Below are 26,997 nucleotides of genomic sequence, written 5' to 3' on the forward strand. Positions count from 1 at the left end.
GATTGGAGATTTACCATTGTTAAGATTTCCATTATCACCAAATAGAGATTTAAATTCACTGAAATTTCAATCAAAATCCCCGCAGGTTTTCTTTGTGAAAATTGGCAATCAGATTCCAGTATTGATAAAGAAGGACAAAGGACCTAGAATAGCCAGAACAATTCTGAAAAAGAAAAAAATTGTAGAGTTTACATTACTATTTTAAGACTTACTATAAACTTATAATAATAAAGAAAGAATGGTAATGGTATATATAAAGACAAAATAATAGAGAATCCAGAAATAAACCCATATGTATGGTCATTTGTTTTCCAACAAAGGTTCCAACATAATTCAGTGGACACAGTCTTTTGAGCACATGGTCCTGGATGATCTCCAAACAGCTTTATACTATACATAAAAATTCAAAATAGGTCATAGACCTAAACATAAAAATTGGAACTATAGAACTAACAAAAAAATCCTTAAGAGAAGTCCTCATGATCTTGGCATAGGCAAAGATCTTAAGACAGGATACAAATGTATTAACTATAAAAGAAAAATTGATTAATTGGATTAATAAAAATTAGTAGGATTAAAACCTCCTACTACTCTTCAAAACCTGCTAAGAAAACGGAAGGAGAAGCTACAGACCAGGAGAAAATATCAGTTATCTAAAATATATAAATGAACTCTTAGAACTCAATAATCAAAAACAACCCAAAAGATTTGAATAGACACTTCACAAAAGATACATATGAATTGCTAATAAGCCTGTGAAAAGATGCTCAGCATCATTAGTCATCAGGGAAATGTAAATTAAAGTCACAGTGGGATACCACTTCACACCCACTAAAATAACTGAAATTAAAGAAACTGACAAGTATCCAAAAGTATGTAGAGCCACTAGAGCTCTCAAGTGTTGATGAGCATGTAAAATGGTAGAACCACTTTGGAAAACAGTATTACAGGTTTTTATAAAGTTAAATATACACTTATTATGACTCAGTAATTGTTAATTACCCAAACGAAATGAACACATATCCACAGAAAGACTTTTACTTGAATGTTCATAGCAGCTTTAATTCATAGTCGCCCAAACTAGAAACAACTCAATTGTCCATCAACTCATGGATAAGACAAATTTTGGTATATTCATATAGAAGAATACCTACTAAGCAGTAAAAAGAATTATGCAACTGATGCATGCAGAAATGTGGATGAATCTCAAAACCGTTGTGCTAAGTAAGAGAAGCCAGACTGAAAAGTGTGTATAGCTTATGATTATATTCATATGAATATCTGGAACTGGCAAAACTAATCTATAGTGATAGGAATCAGATCAGTGCTTGACAGATATTGTGGGTTAGGAGAATTGATAGGGAAAGGTCACAGGGATACTTTTAGGGTGATGTAAATGTTCCGGTTTTGTTTTAGGGCAGTGGTTACATGGTTCTTGTTAAATTGCATTGAACTGTACACTTAATGTGTACAGTTTTGTATGTAAATTATACATCAATAAAATTAATTTAAAATGAAAGCAATGCTCTAAAAAAGCTGGAAGGAAGCTTCCTGTTTGTGGATAGCATTTGTCAATTAGTGGGCTTCACTGTAAGGCAATCGTTTGGTTAGATGGGATTTCTAATCTCCAGAGAAGGATCCTTTAATCCACAGTGGGGGCTGGGAGTTGGAGGTAATATGTCTGGTTTCTTGTGACCTTGATCTGGGCAGCGGAAAGGAGGCTGGTCAAGAATGTAATTGTTCAATTTTCAGTCCTTTACCACCCTCTGTGTGTGATGCCCCTGGGGTTGGTGCTTTTCTGGTTTGGTGTTGTTTTGTTTGGTTTGGTTTTGTTTTTTTCCCCACCATCAAATAAATTTCCTGTCTTCAGCAGGGTGAAAGAGGGATGATTTTTTTGAGTTTGTGGAGTGGAGGTGGGAAGGTCCAACTATTTCCTTTGCAGAATTTCAAACAATTTCCCTATGTGCAATCCTCTACCCTAGCCCATTTTCTATGGTACTTAGTATCTCCACACCTGGACCTTTTTGGGGTTGTGCAGGATGAATTGGTTTGCTTGTATCCCTTCTTTTGCTACTCCCCTAAGTTGTGTACCATTCCTGCTTCTGTTTTCTATTTTCATATATAGTGATTTGGGGTTACAGGTGTCTCTTAGGTTCTTTAAAGATTACTTTCTTATTTTCATTCTTACTGTCTGGAAGAGAGCTTTAAACTGTAAAATTCATACTGCACACTTCCAACTCCAGCAATCCCACACTTCTTATAGTTCTCCAAACATACATGGCCCTTTCATATCTGTGAGCCCTTGTAGAATTTCTTTTTGCTTATAAAGTCCAGTTTAATCTCTCTTCACCTGGTAAGGCTCTTAGCTTTCAAAATCCAGTCCTCTCCCTTCTGACTTTTCTTGTGTGCTGCTTCTGTTCCTTTGCTTCACAACAGATCCACTTCATCAGCAATGGCCATATAGCAGTTTGCTATGGATGAATACTAGGAGCTACTGGAAAGTATTTGTTAGAGTAATGATAAACTGCTTAAAGTAGAAGTGATAGTAAGAGTTGAATGAAATCTGAAAGTTACTTATGAACCACATATGCAGAAATTGGGATAACAGACTCTGACCCTTGGCAGGGATGAAAGAATCAGAATAGACAAAGGTCTTAGGGGATGGGCAGGCCACAGGCAGCAAAACCTAAGGTGGGATAAATGTAAACATTCAGAATAATTAACTATAATTTTCCAAGAAATTATTCTATTCTGCTTTCTATCCCGATACAATAGATGTTTAGACTGACTGAAAATTTTTACCATATTTCATCAAATCAAAGATTGTAAAACTCATTCTTTCATATGCCATTAACAAAGAAAAACTCAAACTATGATATCAGAACGTTTTTTACCAATTGAAAGAGTTCTTTTAGGCTTATATTGACAAATACTTTTAACTGTATATCGCTCTTGTACATACATAGTCTTTGGGACTATTCCATAGTCTGGGATTTTTTGAAATCACACTTGCTACAGTTACTATTTGCCAATATAAGGTTACCTTCATATTGGCAATTTAAGTGGGTAATTTTTGTTTATCCTTGACCTCTCAGCAGCATGCAACACTAGTGGCCTCCATTTTGATGTCTCTCCTTCAGCCTCCGTGAAACTGCTTTCTCCTAGTTTCTGTGTTACCGTATTGGCTCTTCTTAGCCTCCCTCAAAGAATTCTATTTCTCTGTTTAACCCAGAAATGTCAGTGATCCCAGCTGGGTCCTTAGCCCAGAGTTCTCACTTTATGCACTCACCCTCTGTGACCTCTCAGGGCCGCATCTCTAATCCATATCTTGCTGCTGACCTGCAGGTTTTGTTTTGTTTTTAATTTTAATTTTATTTTTATTTTTATTATATTAGTTTCAGGTGTACAAAATAACATACTGATTAGACACTTATATCCCTCACAAAGTGATAACCACCCCCAAGTCTATCACCCCTCTGAAATTGTATATATTATAGCTGTTAGAATACCATTGACTATATTCCGTATACTTTATATCCCATGACTATTTATTTAGTTATAATTAACATTCAATATTATTCTACTTGAGCTTCAGGTGTATAGCACAGTGGTCAGGCATCCACACAATCTATGAAGCGATCCCCTTGATAAGTCCAGTACCCATCTGGCACCCTACGTAATCTTTACACCATTATTGCAGGTTTTTATATTCACATTTCATTCACTTGGATTTTCCACAGGTACTTCTTCAAAACACATTCAGAGTAAAACTCTATCTTTTCTATGGCCATCTCCCATAAAACAAAACCAAAAAGTTTGTGTTGGGAGTAGCAACACTAGCCCCCCAATACCCAAGCCAGAAACCCAAGATTCTACCCTCTCACTTTCCCTTCCTTCTGTACTGTGAATTTTTACCTATCTAATAAGGCCTTCCTCTTATTAACTACTGCCACTTACTTGGTTTAGGTTCTCACCACTTCTTGCATGGATTATTATCGTAGCCTTCTAATTGATTTCCATGCCTCCACTCAGCTGCTAGGATGATCTTTCTAAAACATGAATTTCATCATGTTACCCTCCAACCTAAAGGTCTTTGTTTTTCCCGTAGTTTTCAAATAAAGCTCAGACTCCTTAGTTTAGCGTGCAACGCAGTCTGGTCTAGTTCCTGCAACTCTCCGCTCTGCCCCCCCTCTGGCTTGCCTGTGTACTGCCCCAGTGAAATGAGGTGGGATTACTTGTACTTCTCAACTCACTCTATCACGTTAGGTCTCTGAACCCTCACATACGTATGGATTTCCCTCTGCCTGGAGTATTCTTCCCTTCCTTTTTGTCTGACTGATCCTCATCAATCCTTCAAAACCAGGTACCTACATACATTCCTTATTTTTGGAAGCCTTTACTGACTCTGTAGTCTGATTTAGATGCTCTCTTTCAATATGGAAAAAAGCTCATGAAGAAAGCCTTCAGAAATGAACAGTGCAAAATGTCTATAAGGTAAATAAAAAGATTTCAGGCACAGATTAAAACAGCATGCTTCCATTTTTTTAATCTATCAAATTAGCGAAGATTTAAAGAGCGGCATCACTCAAGGAGAATGTGGGAAAATGGGCCCATTCCTACCCTGATATTGGAAATATAAATTTGTCATTTTTCTGAAGGACAGACTGACCCTGTATACCTAAAACGTGTATGCATGCGCACACACACACACACACACACACACACACACACACACACACACACACACTTTTGACTCAGCATTCTACTGCTTGGAATGTATCCTAAGAAAACTGGATGACTGTGTAAAGTGTATGTGTAAGAATGTTTATCACTTTTTTTAAAACAAAAATAGTAAATAACCTAAATGCCTAGCAATAGCAGATGGGTAAATAAATTATTTTATTAATATGCTAGAATATTATATCCATTAAAATGATCTAGATCTGTTTGGACATGGAAGTATTTTCATGAGATGTTGCTAGTTTAAAGTAAGTTATAAAATACATAGTTTGGTCCAATTTTTGTAAAAAAAATATACATTTATAAATTTTCATAAGGAAATGTCAGAATGTATAGCCATAAAAACATTAGCAGTGGCTATTTCTGAATGGTGATATGGGTAATTAAAATGTTTTTTAATTTTTTTCTAACTTTTCTGAAAAGAACATGTATTAGTTGTGAGAGCAAAATGGGAAAACAGAAGCCCAACCCTAGTATTCCTGATACCCACTGTGTTTGCCTCTTTCATTACCCCATTAAACAGTGAATGTACTGAGGGCCCTCGTGATGAATTATTCAACATCATTGTCCCAGAGCCTAGCTCAGAGTAGAAAATATTTGATGAGTAAATTATACCAAGAACAGCTAAAGTTACTGAGCATTTCCTGTGTTTTAGGTAGCATTTTAAGCATTTGACATGTTAACTTAATCCTCGTGAGATGGGTACTATTATTATCTCCAATTGCAGATGAAACAGGCTTCAAAAGTTAACCAGCTTATTATGTAAGCCCACACAGCTGTAAGTGGCAGGGTGGGGATTCAAACTCAGTGCAGACAGGCTTTCACTTGGAGACATAAGATAGCATCATGGTTCTGAGTTAGATTGAATCTCAGATTGAGAATAGTTGGATTAGGTTCCATGTCTAGAATTCCAGCTGGACAATTGGGCATCAGTTAAATCATGCTCTGAATAAAAAGGCAGAATTTGACACCCACAGATCTGAACCAAATACCAGGGGAGTAATCTTGGTTTCTTTGGCATTGAAAAACAAAAGCAAAAAAAACACCTCAAATCATTTTAGACTGTAAACGGCTCATTGAAATTAGTGCTACCCCTTGGGGTTTGGCTTTGTTAGATGTTCCCTCTCTCTGCTATTCATGTCCCTTCAAAAATTAAACTCAAAAACCTAAATTTGTAATTAGTCCTTTAACTTTTCTTCCCACCACTTTTCTCAGTAAGATTAGTTATCACAAGATCATCAGATTTCATCTCTAAAGCCTACCAGTCTTCATTTTTGCCATATTTTCTTTTCCTTCATGTTTTGTTTTTTTGTGTTTTTTTTTTATAGAATTTCTTTGTAGTCTCATTTTTTTTTTTAATTTTTGGGGAACAGTATGTTTTTCCCAGGACCCATCAGCTCCAAGTCAAGTTGTCCTTCAGTCTTAGTTGTGGAAGACTCAGCTCCAACTCTAGTCACCGTTTTCAGTCTAGTTGCAGGGGGTGCAGCCCACCATCCCATGTGGGAGTCGAACCAGCAACCTTGTTAAGAGCACACGCTCTAACCAACTGAGCAATCTGGTCACCCACCAGCAGCTCAGTGGCAGCTCAGCTCAAGTCATTGTCTTCAATCTAGTTGCGGAGGGTGCAGCTCACTGGCCCATGTGGGAATCAAACCGGCAACCCTGTTGTTGCCCAGAGCTTGAGCTCTCTAACCAACTCAGCCACCCGGCCGCCCTCCTTCATATGTTTTTTTAACGTCAGAATTTCTGAAAGGGGTATTCCCATTATCTGCAACTACACTGTTTAGTATGGTGGCCACTAGCCACATGTGGGTTTTTAAGTTAAAGTTAATTAAAATTAATTAGAATGGGCAAAATATTTAAACAGAAGAAGGTATGGGGCTGGTTGAAAAGCCCAGGAAAGGTTGTTGAATATCATTAGCCATTAGGGAAATGTAAGTTAAAGCCACGATGAGAAACATTACACACCTATTAGAATGGCTGAAGTAGAAAATACTGACAATCCCAAATGCTGAAGAGGAAGTAGAATCAACCGTATGTCTTATACATTGCTGGTGGGAATGTAGAATGGTATTGCCACTCTGGTAAACAGTTTGGCAACTTCTTTGAAAGAATGTTTACCATACAACCCAGCAATCACACACCTGGGTTTTACCCTAGGGAAATGTGCACACAAAAGCCTGTGCACTAACTAATTTTCACACAGCTTTATTTGTAATAGCCAAAGACTGGACACAACATAAATATCCTTTAATTGGTGAATGGGTAAACAAACTGTGATATATCCACACAGTGACTCCATTGAACTACTCAGCAATAAAAAAGAATGAACTGTTGATACATGCAGTGTAGTGAATGGCTCTCAAAATCATTGTGGTAAGTGAGAGAAGTCAATCTCAAAAGTTTCTATAATATATGATTCCATACACAAAACATTCTTGAAATGACAGAATTATAACGATGGAGAACAGATCAGTAGTTGCCAGGGATTAGGATTGGGGTGACTGCATGACTATAGAAGGGGAGGCATTGGGACAGTTCTGTATTCTGATCATGGTAGAAGTTACTATAAAAGGAAGGGAGGAAGGGTGAAAAGGAAAGGAGGGAGTGCATGTAAAACTGGTCAAATCCGAATAAGGTCTGTAGCTCAGTTAATACTTACCAATGTCAGTTTCCTGGTTTTGATCATTGTACTACAGTAATGTAGAGGAAACTGGAATAGGGGTACCCAGGAACTCTATACTATTTTGCAACTTCTTTGTAATCTAAAATAATTTCAAAATTAAAGATTTTGAAATTAAAATTCAGTTCTTCATTTAAAGCCATTTAAACTGCTCAATAACCCCATGTGGCTAAAGGCAGCCTTATCAGATAGCACAGATACAGAATATTTCTATCAACACTGAAAAATTTTATTGGACAATGCTGGTCAAAAAGCACATGTCTGACTTTGGCCTGTGTTCTGTCTTTCTTGATTATTTTAAATTCTAATATCACACGATTGCTTTCTTATATTTTCTATCATGTTACCTTATCAACCAGTTGTTTTGGTTATATTCAAACCTAGAGAAATATTTATCTTTAATTTCTCAAATTTTACAGAAATAAAAGTTTTATGCCAATTTAGCAATTTATCTGACACCTGTTTTAGTAGGTATCTGGATATTTAAATTTTCCAACACTTACGTATTTTGCCCCTGGATCAGTTTTATCACCTATATTATCACCTGTATTAGGATATAGTCCTAATATCTCTCATACACTTATCCTAATATACTTTCTTTACAGTGTTCTTTGTGTTTTCCTTCCCTTTTATCCTTACCCAAAATCTCTTTCAAAATCTTTGATTTCTGAAAAGGCACATAATTTTTCATGTTTGGTGCTATTTCTTCCTTGTCTTCTGGACGTGCATCTTTTGAAAAGGAAATTCCTTCCATTGCCATATTCTAGTCTTGTATCCCATAACACTTATTCCTCTTTGGCTTCTTTGTATTTTCACTTAAGAATTACTGGCACTTCCTTTACTGTGGAACTTGGTTCTGCTTTACTTTCATCCATCCGTCCTGATGTCTAGTTTGATGGTTTTCTATGAGCCTTCTGAGATTTGAGTGCAAGGCAGAGGAGGAGGAGGAGACAATAGATGAAAACCATTCACATAGCAACAAAATCAAGACACTGACGGACAAGAAGAATGGGGTGACCTAACTGAAGAAAACCACAAAGAGAGAAATAAAGGAACAATTGGAATTAAGATTATTATCCTGGGTGGGAAAATCTGTATATTAATGATGTCAGTATTCCTTCAAAATAATTCATCAGTTTTTTGCAATTGTAATCAAAATCCAATAGAATTTTTCTTAAAACTTGATGATTCAAAGTTTCATCTGGAAGACCATCAAAGAACATTTGGAGTGTAAAAATGAATCATAATTAGGGATATGGGAAACAAAGCCAGATAATAAAACTTAAGTCAACAGTAATTACAGTAGTGTAGGACTGGCACAAAAACAGAGTAATCATTGGATCCAGAGAGCCAGGAACTATAACCAGTATAAAAATTCAGCAAAAGAAAGGGTTCTTCATGAATTAATTGCATTAATTGTATGTGTATTCACTAAGCCTCTAATACCTAAATGAGCAATAGACAGTTTATCAAAGAAGAAATAGAGTAAGCGAAATAAAGTTTTCTTGGATTGAAGATATAAAAATGAAAACAATGAAGTTCTGTTTCCAATTGTTAAGTGGATAAAGGTTTTTATTGTTGAAACCTATACTATTGATGGTGCATTGGTGCTATTGATCTCTTTCATTGTTGTCATCATTTCATTCCTATCATTGCCTTACTGCATCATTCTTGATACAGTAGTATCGCACATTCTATCCTTAAGCAAATCATACTGGCTCTATGTTTGAAATATACTCAGATACAGCATCTAAACACCTCCACTCTATTCTCCTGGTCTAAGCCGCCTAGCCTTCTTGCCTTATTTATTGTAATAGCCTCTAACTTTTCTCCTTGCTTATCTTGCTGCTCTACAGTCTCCTCTGAGCACAGCAGTCAAAATTACCAATTTAAAATATAAGTCTGATCATGTCATTCCTCTACTCAGCAGCCATCAGTTGTTCTCAAGCTCACTCAGAATAACGCCAAGGGCATCATAGTAGCCTACAAACTCTGCATGATTTAGACTCCCACCTTTCCTTTCTGACCTCACCTCCCATACTGCCTCCCCGCACCTTGCTTTCTCTGCTCAAGTCATGTTAGCCTCATTGTCATTCTTTTAGTAAATCAAGTATGCTCCTACCTCAGGGCCTTTGTACTTACGGTTACTCTGCCTAAGATGATTTAGCCCAAAATACCGACTCAGCCTGTTCTCTCTCTTCTTTCAGGTCACTGTTAATGTATCAGGGAGGTTTTCCCCAACTGCCCTTTATAACACAGCACCCTCCCTTCCTTTCTAAACCCTGCTTCCGTTTTCTCTACAGTACATATCATCATCTAAGTTATATGATTACTTATGTATTGTTTTTCTTTTTCCAACTAGATTGTCAGCTTCATAAGGACAGGGACTTTATTTTAATTCACTTCTGTATCCCTAGCCCTTACCAAGTGTCCGGTATATAGTAGGCACTCAATATTTATTGATTGAGTGAATAGATTGAAACTTTTTAGAAAACAACAACTTGATTTAGAAGCCTTTTTTAAAATTAAAGCAAGAGAATGGTTAAGTAAATTTTATCCACCTGATGGCGAGAGAGAGACAGAGAGAGAAAGTGAAAAAGAGATCTGCATATGGCAGGGTCTGAGAGGATGGGATCAAGAGCAGTAATGAAGGTTGTTTTTTTCTCTCCCTTAGTAAGAGAAGAAATGGGAGAATAATTTCGAGTGTAGAGGAAGTTGTAGAATTAAGAACAAGTACTTTGTGTTGTCAAATAAGTACTTTGAGAAGACTAGGTTGATGGAAGCAAAAGGTTGGTGCAGGGCAGTTGCAGAAAATAAGATTTTCAATGGATGTTAAAAGTCTTGAAATAGAATAGGTAAATGAGGTAGGCCTGCCGTGATGCATGATGGAGATCAGTAGTGTGAGTTCTTAAGCTGTGAGGGATGAAAAAGCTGTCTAAATCTAAAATTATCAGTTTCACATAAAGTGGCAAAGGAGAGTGGGATAAGAAATACCAACTGAGCGGCAGTTGTAACAAGGCAGAGTTGAGGTAATACCACTCTAGGTAGAAAGGAGTGTGGAGTCTGATGAAACAAAGACATGAATCAAAGATCAGCAGTCAGTGATGTGTCAAAGAATAAGGCTTGGTGGTTAACTGCACAGGGGATGCAAAGGAAGAGGAAATAAAAGGTTTTGTCAGTATTAAGAAATCCTATTTCCTTTTAATTATTTTCTTTTTTATTTATAGGTTTCTCTGTCATTCACAGAAAAATGGATCATTTAAACCTTTGGAGGACTCAGTTATCACAATACTTCTATACTACCAACTAAGATTTATAACAGTAAATTTATGATAGTAAATTTCTGCATCATAGAATTGCTGAAGATCTAAAAGGATATTCTTTTATAAAAATATTCTTACAGCACCATGATATTACTAAATAAAACTAAAAAGCACAATTATTAAATTATTAGACTTGCTATACAAGCACACATGTGCAACAGCTACTGTATCCTGACAGTTACCAAACCTCAAATTTAGATTGTTTCCTTCATGGGAAAGGCCATTATATTTGCAAGAAACCACTGAACATTGTCAAATGTATTTTCTTCCACTCAGTGTCATTTAGGAGAATTTACTTGAAACAAGTTCTAGAAAATTCCAAGTCCCACCACCAAGTGGATTTGATATTATGGCAGCAGCTTACAGACTTGTGGTTAGTACTGTGAACCACTACAGCAGCGTGGTGATAGACCGGCGTTTTGAGCAAGCTATACATTATTGCACTGGAACCTGCCACACCTTCACACATGGAGTTGACTGCATTGTGGTACATCACAGTGTTTGTGCAGACCTCTTACACATCCCTGTGTCTCAGTTCAAAGATGCAGATCTGGACTCTATATTTCTACCCCATGAAAATGGGTTTTCCTTAACTGAAAGTGACTATCCCCATCAGGCCCTCACAGGCATACCCAGGGCCAAGAAAGGATCTACATTTCAGAACACCTGTAATGTAAAGGACATTGCAGGAGAAGCAATTAGTTTTGCCAGTGGGAAAATAAAAGAATTTTCCCTTGAAAAACTCAAAAACTCTAACCATGCAGCTTACAAAAAGGGAAGGAAAGTTAAGTCTGACTCATTTAATAGGAGGTCAGTTGATTTTGACTTGCTTTGTGGACATTATAACAATGATGGCAACGCCTCATCTTTTAGTTTACTCCGGAGTTCTTCAGTTGAGGAAAAATCTTTATCTCGTAGAAACTCACTCGACATGAACCTGACTTCAATGTTTCTTCACAACTTCTCTGAAGATGACCTGGTTACTCAGATTTTGGAAAAACATAAAATAGATAATTTTTCTTCTGGAACCGACATAAAGATGTGCTTGGACATCTTACTGAAATGCTCTGAGGATTTGAAAAAATGCACAGACATCATAAAACAATGCATAAAGAAAAAATCAGGGAGTGGCATCGGTGAAGGAAGTGGTAACGATGCAGTTTCTAGCTCTGAAACTGTCTATATGAATGTAATGACCAGGTTAGCATCCTATCTGAAAAAACTACCATTTGAATTCATGCAGTCTGGGAATAATGAGGCTATAGATATAACGGAACTGGTCACTAATATGCCTAGTTTACAACTGACTCCCTTCTCCCCAATATTTGGCACTGAACAGCCCCCTAAATATGAAGATGTTGTCCAGCTCTCAGCCCCTGACCCTGGACAGTTTCAAAGTATAGAATTGCAAGATGACAAGCATAGTTCTAGGAAAACAGACACTGTAAAATCCTTTCCAAACAACTCTACAAATTCCTTATATAACTTAGAGATAAGTGATCCCAAAACTCCAAAAGATGCCCAGCTTCAAACACGGTCATTAACCATGAACTCTTTAGAAAATGTTTCTTCTAGTGACCTAATGGAAACCCTTTATATTGAAGAAGAGTCAGATGAAAAGAAAGCATTAGATAAAGAACAAAGGACAGAGAATGGACCCAGTCAGGAGTTGTTAAAGGTCAATGAAGATAGAGCAGAATTTTCAGACCATGGTACTCATCTTAAAAAATGTCCTGCCTCGATGCAGAATGAAACTGGGAAGATATTTGAGAAACCAGTTGTTAATCTACCTAAGGAAGATCTTAAATCAAAAGTTCCTCAAGTCAAAGAGGGAGACCACAGAGATTTTAAAAATTCTAACAGTCAGGAAGAGATAGATAAATTGTTAATGGATTTGGAGTCTTTTTCACAGAAAATGGAGACCTCTCTAAGAGAGCCACTTGCCAAAGGTAAAAGCTCTAATTCTCTAAATAGCCACAGCCAGTTGACTGATCAGCCCTCTGTAGATCTTGAACCTAAATCTAAAGTCTCTTCACCCACGGAAAAAGTCTCACCTGCCTGTCTAACAAGGATTATTGAAACCAATGGACACAAAATAGAGGAAGAGGATCGAGCCCTCTTACTGCGAATTCTAGAAAGCATTGAAGACTTTGCTCAAGAACTAGTTGAATGCAAATCGGGCAGAGGGAGCCTATCACAAGAAAAGGAAATGATGCAAATTCTACAGGAAACTTTGACGACTTCCTCCCAAGCCAATTTATCGGTTTGTAGAAGTCCTGTTGGTGATAAAGCCAAAGATACTACTTCAGTGGTTTTGATTCAGCAGACCCCAGAGGTGATCAAGGTAAGACCCAACAAACTTGAGTCCTGAGAAGCCTCCAAAGAAATATTTTAATGTTTATAAAATTGGTAAACAAAAACTTTGTTAGCCAATGGCTACTTTTGTTAGCTATTCTATGTTCTAAAGCTGCTGTTCTACCCTAGGCAGGGTCTCACTCAATTCAGTGAAAAAGAAAAAAACTAAAAAGCAAAGGCTTTATAGTCGAGCAGACCGGTTTCAACTGCCCTCCCCACACTCCTCATCTTCTCCTACTTCTGTGACCAAAGGAAAGTTACTTAGCCTTAATATCCCTATCTGTATAAGGGAAATAATAAGGCTCGAGATAAACATGTGAAACACAAGCAAGGTATCCTATAGAAAGTAGGCATTTAATATTAGTCCTCATCCTTTCCAAACGGTAGACCAGCCATTCCTACATGCCTTTGTAGACTGTAAGATGTGATGTGGTGTACAAAAGAAAAGACGTGATTCTTTAAGAGCTTAAAATCTACTTGGGGAACAAAACGAACAAACCAGAAACAGTACATGAACATTTAGGCACTTCTCTTAAAGTGTTGTTAGTGTAATAGGTCTTCAGAGAAGGTAAAGACTAGAGTATAGGAGATTTGCTTCTTGATGCAAGTGAGAGTAAATATTAATCTAGAGTCATAGGATGGAAGTATTTTCAAAAGGCTTTGAATCTACCCTGCTACTGATAGCATTGCTTTTGAATAATCCCAGAAACACAGTTATCTGCCCATTTGTGTTTATGTCTTACTACAACAGAATCATTTCTTGTTCATTTTACACGTCCAACATGGGTTGGCAAGAAGCTCCACTCAGGGACCCAGACTGATGGACACTGTGTTCCTACAGCTGCCCCATTGTCCCATTAGGAATATGTGGTTTATGAGTTCACTGAGGAAGGGGAAGAAAGAGGTAGTGCTTATAACTGCCTTGCCCTACATATGACACACTTCCCTTCTGCTCACATTCCAGTGATTTCAACCTAAAGGCTAAGAAACATGGCGAAGCACGTAAAATATTTGGTGAGCACTATCTCTACCACATGAATGTACCATACATGTCAAAATGTGTGAATTCAGACATAAAGCCAAATCAGCAAAGCAAGTTGTAAAATAATGATATGAATTATTTAGTGATATGTACATTTGTACAAAAAGTATGAAGGAATATATGGACACACCAAATACAATGTTCAGAACAATGATTAATCCCTGGGGGAAGGAAGAGAGATCGAACTGAGGAAGGGGACACAGGGGGCCTTAGTAGTGTTAGTAATTCTATTTCGTAATCTGGTGGATCATAGTATTTTGTCATATTTTTATGCCTTTTTGTATATCTTTAATATAGCAAATTTTTAAAAGACGAGTTAAATATTAGAGATGGCATACGTGGCCAAGTTAAAAAACAATTACATATTATTTTAGCATTCTCATTACAATTTTTTTTTAATAGAAAAATATATATATTGTAATCAGTTGAATGATTTTTACCTCATATTTGTTTTGTGGCTGTTTTTCTGTGCACATTTTTAGTTACCAGTGACACTAAAGTTTAAAACAACACATTCTTAAGGTTATTCAGTGATGATTTGGGTCTAAATATCCTCAAACTTTCACTGAGCTTTTCTGTGACATCTCTGTGTGAATCTCATTTGTTGGTTCACAAGTGGTAGTGTCTTTAATTAACTTGGGTCAATACTGGGGGGATAAACTGTGGAAATTAACTTCAAATATAAGAAAAAATCTTTTCATGTACATGGACAGTACTGATGTACTTAATATTTTATAAAGAAAACAAAATACATATATAGCAACCTCAGATTTATCATAACATATTAAGAGCTAACAGTTCTTGTGAGTTAACACATGTTAAGATATTTAGATGTATTGTATCACTATTTTACCCCACAATATCCTGTCTGCCCATTAAAAAGAAATGTCCACCTTCTCTGATGACCTATTCCAACATCTCACAACCTTTATAACCAAAAACTCTAACCATAATACAGTGTTTTGAATTTTGTTTAACCCTCTTCCTTCATTATCTTCTGTGAAAAAAGGAGACAAAATTCTTCTGGAAGAGATGGACTGTAGAAAGTAGAAAATGTGAACCTGAAGCCAAGAATAAGTTTCATGCAGCACCTGTCCTGCACCCAGGCTGATACCTCATGAGGGGGTCCCCCGTGACACCTCCAATCTAAGTACAGCTACCTAAAAATGTCACACTGGGCTCTAAATAAGCTTCCCAGTTTATTGACAAGGACTATGATCAAAATCTTACGAAAAGATTCTCTCATCAGCCTTTTAAATAAGTTCCAATATCATAGAATAAAATTGGTAAGATTTCTTCTTGATGAAAATGGAAAGTGTAACTCATGAAAAGCTAATTTAAAGAGACAAATAATATAAAAAATACAAAATTCAGGAAGATACTTAATGAAAGAAAACAAAGCCATTTCTCCTTGATTCAGTTGCCTCCCTACTTGTATTTTTTATTTTTTTATTTTTTAATCTTTCTTGTTTTCTTATGACATATTTTAAACCAGGAGTTGGCAAATGTTTTCTGTAAAGGACCAGATAGTAAGTATTTCGGGCTTTGCAGATCACAAGTTCTCTGTCACGGTCTTCTTTGTCTTTTTTAGAAGTAATTATTTAATAATATAAAACCTTTCTGGGTGGGCGGGGCCCGGCGGGTTCTCCGCATCTGTCTGTGACACCGGAGCCCGTGGGTCCCCTTGGTCCCAAGACCCCATCATGGTGCATGCGGGCGCCATGGGGACGCATCTCCCCGCGTCTAGCTTGGACATCTTCGGGGACCTGAGGGAAATAAACAAGCGCCAGCTCTATTACCAGGTTTTAAACTTCGCCGTGATCATGTCTTCTGCACTCATGATTTGGAAAGGCTTGATCGTCCTCACTGGCAGTGAGAGCCCGACCGTGGTGGTACTGAGTGGCAACATGAAGCCAACCTTTCACAGGGGTGACCTTCTGTTCCTAACAAATTTCCGGGAAGACCCCATTAGAGCTGGTGAAATTGTCGTGTTTAAGGTCGAAGGACGAGACATTTCCATAGTTCACAGAGTAATCAAAGTTCACGAAAAAGATAATGGAGACATCAAATTTCTGACTAAAGGAGATAATAATGAAGTTGATGATAGAGGCTTGTACAGAGAAGGCCAGAACTGGCTCGAAAAGAAGGACGTGGTGGGGAGAGCCAGAGGATTTTTACCATATGTTGGTATGGTCACCATAATAATGAATGACTATCCAAAATTCAAGTATGTTCTGTTAGCTGTAATGGGTGCATATTTGTTACTAAAACGTGAATCCTAAGATGAGAAGCAGTTCCTGGGACCTGATTGAAACGAATTCTATTGAAAAAGAGAAAAACTAATATATTTGAAATGTTCCACTTTCTGTGTAAAGGGAAACAATGTGGAGATGTTTATGTCTTGTCCAAATAAATGATTCATCAGTAAAAATTAAAAAAACAAACAAACAAAAAAAACCTTTCTTAGTTCCAAGCCTGACAAAAACAGGCAGTGGGACAGATTTGACCCACAGACTGGTTTTGTCAACCTGTTTTAAGCAAATCGAAAAGTATGGTGAATGATAGAAAGAGCACTCATTACCCACCACTTAGCTTTGTCAAATCTTGACATTTTGCCATATTTGCTTCAGATCTTTGCTCTGTTTAATATTTTCATTGTCACCATCATTGTTTCAAAAATTCATCTCAGATATAGTACCTCGGGCTGCCCTCCCTAGTATCCTCTCCCCTTTTCAGAACTAACTACTGCTCTGAAGTTGGTGTTGACCCCTCCTGAAAGTTTCCATACGGTCTTATTTGTCATGTTTTTATTCTTATATAGAGTGAACAGAAAGTCAGTAGTAGGAAATAATATCAGAGAGATGGATTGGGCCAACTTATGAATGACCCTGTATGCTACACAAAAGAGTTTGTTCTAAGGGAGTTGGGAGCTAAAGAAGGCTTTTAAGCAGAGGAGTCTCACAGCATGATTTTTTAAAAGAATAATAAATTGTAAATTAAGGCTTTTGAAAAACTTTTTGGACAGTCAAAATCTTGCCAATTTTTCAAAATATTTTGATTAAAATATTTACATAATAGGGCATGTAGGAAGTGCTTTTACATGACACTGGTGATTATCCCTGAAAATAAATATTGACTTGACAATATTATATGTCATTAATATTTTAATATGTGTTTCAAAATAGTTTCTCAAGAGTGAACAGTATTTGTTGTTCAGATATTTGTTGTCCTGAATACAATCCAAACCTGTATTGGGAGAGGGCGTCAAATAGAAAATACTAGGAGGAGGGGCCAGCTGAGTGGCTTAGTTGGTTAAGAGTTGGCTTTAGAGTGCAAGCTCTGAGCAACAGGGCTGCTGGTTCAATTCCCACATAGGCCAGTGACACTGCGCCCGAGCTGAGCTGCTGCTGAGCTGCCAACTGGTGGCAGGGTGGCTCAGCTGGTGAGAGCACGTGCTTCTAACAACAAGACTGCCTGTTCAATAGTGGGCTATGCCACCCGCAACTAAGACTGAACTCGGCACCTTGAGCTGAGCTGCCACCCGGATAGCTCAGTGGATAGAGTGTGCGCTCTTAACAACAAGGCTGTTGGTTCGTCTCCAGCGTGGGATGGTGGCTACGCCCACCCGCAACTAAAATTGAACACAGCACCTTGAGCTTAGAGGCCACAAGCTGCCAATGGGCAGCCAGATGGTGACTGGCACCCTCCACAACAAAAATTGAGGAACAACAACTTGGCTGGTCCCCTTCCCCAATTCCCCAACACTGTTCCCCTCCCCCAGTTCTCCAATTTTTTAAAGAGGGAGAGAGAGAGAAAGAAAGAGAGAGAGAGAGAAAGAAAGAAAGAAAGAAAGAAAGAAAGAAAGAAAGAAAGAAAGAAAGAAAGAAAGAAAGAAAAAGAAAGAAAGAGAAAGGAAGAAAAGAAAGAAAAGGGAAGGAAAAGAATGAATACTAGGAGGATATTGAGAGATGGATAAAGAGAGTCTTGGTCTAGACCAGAGATCAGCAAGCTGGGGCCCGTGGCCATATCTGACCTGCCATCTGTGTTTGTAAATACAGTTAGCCCTTTAACAACATGGGTGTGGACTGTGTGGGTCCACTTATACAAGGATTTTTTACACTAAATATATTGGAAAATTTTTTGGAAACTTTTTTGGAAAATAATTTGAAAAAACACAAATGAACTGCATAGCCTAGAAATATCGAAAAAATAAGAAAAAGTTAGGTATGTCATGAATACATAAAATATATGTAGATACTAATCTATTATATCATTTACTACCATAAAATATGCACAAATCTATTATTAAAAGTTAAAATTTGTTACACACAAACACAGATCGTACATGGTGACATTCGCAGTTTAGAGAAATGTAAACAAATGTAATGATGCAGTGTTAAATTGTAACTGCATAACATTAACTGTAGTACATACTGTACAACTAATAATTTTGTAGCCACCTCGTTATTGCAGTGAGCTCAAATATAGTGAGTACCTTAAAATGCTGTGTGATGCTGTGTGATACTGATTTCCATGTGTAATACTAATTTCCACGTGAGGAGTTCATCTCTCCAGTAAATTGCATGTCGCGGTAAAAAATGATCTCACAGTTCCGCATATTTTTCATCGTGTTCAGTGCAGTACTGTACCTTGAATAACACCATGGGATCCATACGAAGTACCACTAGTAATGCTGCAAGTGCTCCCAAGAAGCAGAGAAAAGTCATGACATTACAAAAAGAGTTGAATTGCTTGATATGTACTGTACATTGAGATCTGCAGCAGTGGTTGCCCATCATTTCAAGATAAATGAATCCAGCATGAGGGCCATTGTAAAGAAAGAAAAGGAAATATGTGAAATGGTTGTTGCAGCTATGCCAACAGGCACGAAAACCTTGCACTTTCTGTGAAATACCTTTTTATGTCATATTGAAAATGCAGCTTTGGGCCAGCCGAGTGTCAAAGTTGGTTAAGAGCTTGCTCGGGAGTGCAAGCTCTGAGCAACAGGGTCGCCGGCTCAATTCCCACATGGGCCAGTGAGCTGCATCCGAGCTGAGCTGCTGCTGAGCTGCCAACAGTTGGCAGGATGGCTCAGCTGGTGAGAGCACATGCTCCTAACAACAAAGTTGCCTGTTCGGAGATGGTGGGCTATGCCTGCCCACAACTAAAGACTGAACTCAACACCTTGAGCTGAGCTGCCGCCTGGATGGCTGAGTGGATAGAGCGTGCACTCTTAACAACAAGGCTGCTGGTTCGACTCCCGCATGGGATGGTGGCTACGCCCGCCCGCAACTAAGATTGAACACAGCATCTTGAGCTTAGAGGCCATGAGCTGCCAACGGGAAGCCAGATGGCAACTGGTGCCCTCCACAACGAAGATTGAAGAACAACAACTTGGTTGGTCCCCTTCCCCATTCCCCCAACATTGTTCCCCTCCCCAATTCCCCAATAAAATTTAAAGGAAAAAAAAATAAAAGTGGTTTCTACCACTCCCATATCTCAAAAAACAAAAAAAAAGTTGGCTTGGGATGCCAGCTCTGAGCAGCAGGGCCCCAGTTCGGATCCCACATGTGGACCAGTGACGCTGCGCCCTCTACAGCTAATATGGTGAACAACAGCTTGACCTGTAGCTGGGCTGCCGCGAGTCACTGGCGTCGGCGTAGGCTGCAGTCCCTGCTGCAGTGGGCTGCCGTGAGCTACCGTGAGTGGCTGGCAGCCAGTGTGAGCCGCCGTGAGCGGCCGTCCAGTGGCTGGCAAGCAACTGCCTCACCCGAGAAGAGTGCAATGATAATACCAACATGGGCCAGTGAAGCAACGTCCTCCACAACTAGACTGAAGAACCAAAGGACAACAACTTGTCTGTTCCCCTTCCTCGATTCCCCAGTAAAATCTTTAAAAAAAAAAAAGAAGAAGAAAGAAAAAATCATTGAGGAAAAAGGATATCTACCTGACTATGTTTTTAATGAAGACAAAAGTGCCCTCTTCTGGTGGGAGTGGGGTGGGGGGAGGGGGAGAGAATGCCAAAAAGGACATTTATCAGTAAGGAAGAGAAGCGAGCACCAGGATTTAGGCAGGAATGTATAGGCTAATTCTGTTGTTTTGTGCAAATGCAGTCGGGTTTATGACTCACTGCCCTTTTCTATAAAGCTGCTAACTCCTGAATCTTGAGAGAAAAGATAAACACCAGCTGCTAGTCTTTTGTACAAGAAGGCTTGGACAGTGAGAACCCTTTTTCTGGATTGGTTCCATTGATGCTTTGTCCCTGAGGTCAGGAAGCACCTTGCCAGTAGACTGCCTTCTAAAGTCCTTTTGATATTGGACAGTGCCCCTGGTCATCCAGAACCCCATGAGTTCAACACCAAAAGCATTGAAGTGGTTACTTGCCCCAAAACACAATGTGTGTAGGTCAGCCTCTAGATCAGGGGGTCATAAGGACCCTTAAGGCTCATCACACAGGGTGCTCTATGGGAAGGATTGTCAGTGCTGTGGAAGAGAGTCCCAACAGAAAAAACAGAAGTCTAGAAGGATCACACCATTGAAGATGCCATCATAGTTACAGAAAAAGCCGTGAAAGCCATCAAGCCCAAAACTACATTCCTGCTGGAGAAAACTGTCCAGATGTGCACGACTTCACAGGATTTACAACAGAGCTAATCGAGGAAATCATGAAAGAGACTGTAGTTATGGCAGAAAAGGTGGGGCGTGAAGGGTTTCAAGATATGGACATTGGAGGGCCAGCCGAGTGGCATGTTGGTTAAGGGTTGGCTCTGAGAAGCAGGGCCCCAGTTCGGAAACCACACGAGGGCCAGTTACCCTGCACCCTCTACAGCTAAGATGGTGAACAACAGCTTGACCTGGATCTGGGCTGCCGTGAGTCGCCAGCAATGGCGTAGGCTTGCAGTGAAGCTGCAATGGGCTGCCATTAGCTACCATGAGTGGCTGGCAGCCAGCATGAGCAGCTGGCAGCTGGCAGCCAGCGTGAGCTGCCAAGAGCCACTGTGAGCAGCCGTCCAGTGGTCGGCGACCAATCTGCCTCACCTGGGAAGAGCGCAATAATACTAACATGGGCCAGTGAAGCAACATCCTCCACAACTAGACTGAAGAACAAAAGGACAGCAACTTGTCTGTTGCCCTCCCTGATTCCCCAGCACTGTTCCCCTCCCTGAATTCCCCAGTAAAATCTTAAAAAAAAATAAAAAAAGATATGGCCATTGGAGAAATTCAAGAGTTAAGAGACACTGCACCAGAAGAATTAACAGCAGACAACTTGATAGAGACGAGTGCTTTTGAACTAGTGCCAGGCATGAAGAAGAAGATTTAGAAGAAATAGTGCCAGAAAACAAACTCATTTTACAACCTGGCAGAAGGGTTCTGATTATTCAAGACTTTTTTTTTTTTAATGGCATGGACCATTCTATGATATGAGCACTGAAAGTAAACAGTAGAAGAAATGATACTGTTTGGAAACATTTTTAGAGAAACGAAAAAGCAAAAAAGTCAGACAAAATTGTGATGTATTTTCATCAAGTTACAACGAATGTGCCTGCCTGTCCCGCCTCCACTTCCCCCTCTTCTGCCTCTGCGACCCGAGACAGCAAACCCGACTCCTCAGCCTATTCAACATGAAGACGACAAGGATGAAATCCTTTATGGTGCTCCACTTCCACTTAACGAACAGTAATCAATCGATCATGCCATAAGGTTAATAAACGTATGTTGTGTATGCATGTGTCTTCATGTGAAAATCTAGTATGACAAATTATGACATTGTTGTGTCATCATTATCGCCTAAGTAGTCATCATGTAGAACAGCGATTCTCAACCTTTTCACAGGCGTCGCCTAAGACCATCGGAAAACACATATTTTCGATGGTCTTAGGAACTGAGACACCGCTCCTCTATCCGTCTCCAGGCCCACATGCAGATACGCCCACATACGAGTACCCAGCGACCCCTGTGAAAGGGTCGTTCGACCCCCAAAGGGGTCGCGACCCACAGGTTGAGAACCGCTGATGTAGAACATCATGAGCAAGACTTGTATGGAAGTAGATAGCCTGTCCTTACATAGGCATAGGTGAGTGATATTTAATACAAAATTAATAATGTTAGTTTTCTTATTGTTTTGTAACTTTGCTTTCAAAGAATTACATTGTCATACAGTATGCTTCTCTTTCTCATAACTGGGTATCAGCCTATCTTCACAGGTGTTTTTTTTTTGGAAATGTAACAATGTTTCCAATACTGTAACTGAATATGATTGTAATACTATATATCATATAAATTTTATAACGATTCATTCATTAGTGTATAGGCTATACTACCGTGAAGCAATCGTAACGATTATACTAGGCTATCATAAAGCAATCATATTGCTGCTGCTTCATTATCAATGCATGAATTGTTATATCTGTAAATAAATATGAATTTTTTACATTATCTTTTCATTTTTGATGTCTGGTGTCAGTAATACATATGATATCTACAGTGTTTTGTATCATGTAAGACAGTATTGATGTAGGTACTGACAGATGATTCATTCTGTAAACATGATGTAAACTTACAGTATCGACAAGTGTAGTACAGTACTGTAAATGTATTTTCTCATGATTTTCTTAACATTTTCTTTTCTCTGGCTTACTTTATTGTAAGAATATAGCATACAATACATATAACATACAAAATATGTGTTAATTGACTGTTTATCAGTAAGGCTTCCAGTCAACTGAGTAGGCTATTAGTAGTTAAGTTTTTTGGGAGTCAAACTTAAACGGGGATTTTTTATTGTGTGGAGGGGTTGGCACCCCTAACCCCAAAATTCTTTAAGGGTCAACTGTAGTTTTATTGGAACACAGCCACACCCATTCAATTATATATGATTTAGAATGCTTTTGTGTTCCACCTTTGAGTAGTTACATCAGAGACCTTAAAGTTCAAAATATTTACCATCCGGCCATTTACAGAAAAGGTTTGCAGACTCCTGGTCTAAATATTATTTTATGGTAGATCAGCTAAACAGACTTTTGGTAAAGTCCAATGTGGTATTTTGTTAATGGCATTGGAAATCTTGGAAACATCACTAAATATCAATAGCAAAAACTGACAGTCAAATAGCGTGCCAGTAGAAATAGAAAAACAAGCCCAGAGTTTTAAAATGCTTCATCCTGAGTTCTGATCTTGGGTTCTGATCCCCTTTCCTCCCCGTTCACAACCTATCTCGCACCTTTCCACTTACAACAGCTTCCTTTTCATTCCGTGCCTTATTCTCCTTTCTTCCTTTTTTTTTTGTGCATGAACTTGATCACTGTGTCAAGTTATCTATACCTTTGGCTGTTTAGTAATTTGGCTGTTAAATGAATGTTTAGTACATGCTTTTTTTCACAAAGCCTCCAAGTGACAGGAAACAACCCTGTAGGTTCTAGAATAGCTGAGGTGTGCAGATAGACCTGAAAGTGAGTTGAACAAGAATAAGAGAACAGCTGGTGGAGAAGGGAAAGGGGAGTGTGGCTGAGGTCTCAAAGGGTTTCATAATTACAGATGAGTAAATCACTGAGGACATGTTTTGACGTGGGAGATAATTTTTTTTTTAAACTATACTGCTTTGGTAATTCACGTAATAGTATCTTAATTCTTTGTTTTCTTACCACCAGCAGATGGTATTACTGTCACTTTTTAATCTGTGTTTAGACTTATGAGGCAATACCGCTAGCTGTTATTCACAAGTTAAAATAATTAACCCTAGCCTTCCTTGAAAATTATTTACTTTTACTTAATTTTAGTAAAAACAAAGCCAGGGAAGAAAATTCCATTACTTCCTACCTCAATTGAAACAATGGAAGGCAGGTGGAGGATTCTTCAATGAAAGGAAAAATTGAAGATAAAGATTATTTTTTTAAACCTATACTATAATATTTAAGTTTAGTAAAACCTTACAGATTTCAACTAATTAAGGGGGAAACCTCTCTGAATTACTAAAAAGTATAAATTAAAATTTTTATTAATTTCAAGACTATACAGTAAAACTATTGTTAACCTTAGTTGTCTAACATACTACTAGACCCAAAATCAATTCTATGGCCTATGATGAGCAATCGCTAATGGAAATAAATTCTAAAGGAGAAAGGGAAGAAGAAAAGCAGAGTAAGGACAGACTGTAGGAACTAGAAATTCTAGAGATCCGAGAATTTTACCTAATAATTTTAGGCTTTTTATTCTCTCTCCCTGTCCCTTGCTCCTAAAAGAACAGCTACCCCCAAATATAAGGAGCACAGAAAGGTAAAAATACTGGATTTGTGGGTTCTTTCTATTATTAGTCATGGAATGTGTTCCTGTCATTCGGAGATAATTGAAGCAAGACACAAAAATGCTTATTAATCTCCTGTTTTGCTGCAACCAGTGAAGTTAAGGCTCCAGGATTAAGCCAGAAGCAAAGAAACTAGATAAACACTACCACCTGGCTTTCTTCCCCCACTCCAGTGTTTCATTATTTACAAGTAAAATAACATTAATAACACAAAACAAGCTATTAATTAAACAATGAGAAAACACCAAGTTGGAGCATAAAACAAAAGGATATCAAAGTTTAGGATTAAGAGTAATTAATTAGCTTATAATCAATTTCCTCTCAAAGCTTATTTAAAATGATATTTTAAACAAAGTCTGTGATTCCAAGTCACTACCTTTTTTAACTACTCTGCCACTTACAGCCAAGGTGAGAGAGGCTTTTTTAATTGAAATGTAATTCACATAGTATAAAGTCACCCTTTTAAAGTGTACAGTTCAGCAGGTTTTAGTATATTCAGCAAGGTTATATGACCATCAGCAAGCACTATGTAATTCTAGAACATTTTCATCATCCCCCAAAAAACCCATATTCATTAGCAGTCCCCTAGCCCCTGGAGTCCACTAATCTACTTTAATCCTCAGGAAGGGGATGAAAAGTCACCCCCCTGAAGCAGCAGGTTGGTGTAAGGAAGAAGAGTGGCGAATACAATTTCCGGTATGCTTTAATTGGAAAAGCAGCAAATCATAAGCCTAAAGACTGGCATTCATAACAAACTTTTTGATGTTTTAATTTGCAAGTCAATAATGAAGAAGGAAAACAGTATTCTAAGCAAGAGTGGAATAAGAAAAATACAGGAAAGCTACCTAGCTCAGAGTTAACTTGTAAGTCCAGTGAGAGAAAATTGCGGGGGAAAGAAAGGAAGGGCCCAGGTTGAAGCATTAACCACTGGTTTCAGTTGTAATCCTCTTTTAACCATAGTATATATTGAAAGCTTTCAGGTAAGATTTTGTATGACTGGAGAATTCCACAGCTTAAAAGAGGAAAAAGAAATGTGAAAACCACAGGTTTAAACATATAAACCCAATGTACACATTATGAAGTGTTGTCAGAGTGTTTTGAAATGAAATCAAGAAAAAGCTGACTTAAGTTGCAGAAAACAATGGAAAACCAAAGAATTTAACTCTCACTAAATTAGACTAAAGTTCAGCAGAAGAGAATTGTAAGATGTTTTTGGTTTGGGAATTTATTTGGTAATATTTGGTTTATATTTTCTGGAAGTAGAAAATAAATATTGGTTGAATAATTGGTTGACTGAAAATAAATATTGAAGCCTATTAAACATGAAAGAGTATTTGAAGAGTCACTTGTAAATAACCATATGAGACAGAGGTCTAATATATAATAAAATAATAGAATATTTAAAAAACCTGAGATTTGTTTAAAGCTCCTTGAAGAAAAAAAAGTCTCACAAATTAAAGATGTATTATGTCATAGTTGTTTGATCAGCTTTTGTACTTTTATTGTAGCCAAATTGCACTTACTTATATGTATCATATCTGAAGCTGCTTTCTTATGGCATTGAATTGTTCCACTTTGTTAATTAACACTTTGACAATAAATTTTCAAATGTATCCAGAAGAATCACTTGATGAATAAGATAGTCTTCTGCAAACAAACAGAAAAGGATTTGATTTTTAAATCTGAGACCAACGAATCTCTTTGTATGCTACCATTTGAGGATGAAAATTTGTTTTTCTCCATATTTTGACTGGATCTATCTAGGGGGTTTTAGCTATTTGCGTCCCTTCAAATAAGAAATGAAAAACCAATCTTAAAATAATCGTTTCAAGCTTGAAGTGCAGCTTGTTCTTTTTTCGTTAAAAAAAATAGCAAAATCGAAAACACTCTAAATGTTCTTTCTCTTCTAGTTTGAGGAGAAACTGTTTTATGTGGATCGACACCTCACATACTCTGAGCTTAAGAAGTTAGCATTATCTGAGAAGTTGCTATTTTTAGGCCCACTGTAATGTTTCTAACTTTGGTGCTCAGAGTAGTGGGTGCTTCCTTTCCCAGAAGGCTCTGTATTCTCCACATGTGCAGGTCAATTTGACATAAAGCTACCTACAAGGAGCAGCAGGCCCATTGCAGGCTGGTTTCCAAATTGAAAATTATGATCAGGTACTGGGAGCCACAGACTGTACTTGGGAAACAGCTGCATGTCAGTACAAACATGGATTGTGGTCTCTGGAGGCTGGGAGAGCACAATGCTTGAACTTAATTTCTTTGGGAGATAAGAAGAAAAAAACCTTTCTACTTGACGAGATTGACAACTTATTAAATCTGTCTTCAGAAGTGTGCTGGACAGTTGCTAAGTAAACATCCACTTTTCAAAGATGATGATCAAGGAAACATCTCTACGAAGGGACCCGGATTTAAGGGGAGAGTTAGCTTTCCTGGCAAGGGGCTGTGATTTTGTTCTCCCGTCCCGGTTTAAGAAGCGGCTGAAGTCATTTCAGCAGACACAGGTTTGATACTTGGGTGTTTCTTTCAAAATATTTTCATTACTAATAAA

General features: G+C 38.0%; 1 protein-coding gene and 1 pseudogene across 5 annotated transcripts in view; both read left to right on the forward strand.

Moving 5' to 3' along the window:
- Positions 1-26,997, forward strand: part of PPP2R3A (protein phosphatase 2 regulatory subunit B''alpha) — a 155,852-nt gene that overhangs the window by 24,018 nt on the left and 104,837 nt on the right. For 4 of the 5 annotated variants that reach the window (XM_019654587.1, XM_019654584.1, XM_019654586.1 and 1 more), the window contains one exon: positions 10,651-13,090. In XM_019654587.1, the coding sequence (XP_019510132.1) occupies positions 11,096-13,090 (1,995 nt within the window). In that variant the 5' untranslated portion in view covers positions 10,651-11,095. Of the gene's footprint in view, positions 1-10,650; positions 13,091-26,498; positions 26,951-26,997 lie in introns of those variants that run through there. The other variant, XM_019654588.1, reaches the window with a different exon arrangement.
- LOC109389236 (signal peptidase complex catalytic subunit SEC11C pseudogene) lies at positions 15,379-17,466 on the forward strand (annotated as a pseudogene).

This window comes from Hipposideros armiger, unplaced genomic scaffold (genome assembly GCF_001890085.2).
Source record: "Hipposideros armiger isolate ML-2016 unplaced genomic scaffold, ASM189008v1 scaffold_226, whole genome shotgun sequence".
In the NCBI taxonomy this organism is placed as follows: domain Eukaryota; kingdom Metazoa; phylum Chordata; class Mammalia; order Chiroptera; family Hipposideridae; genus Hipposideros; species Hipposideros armiger.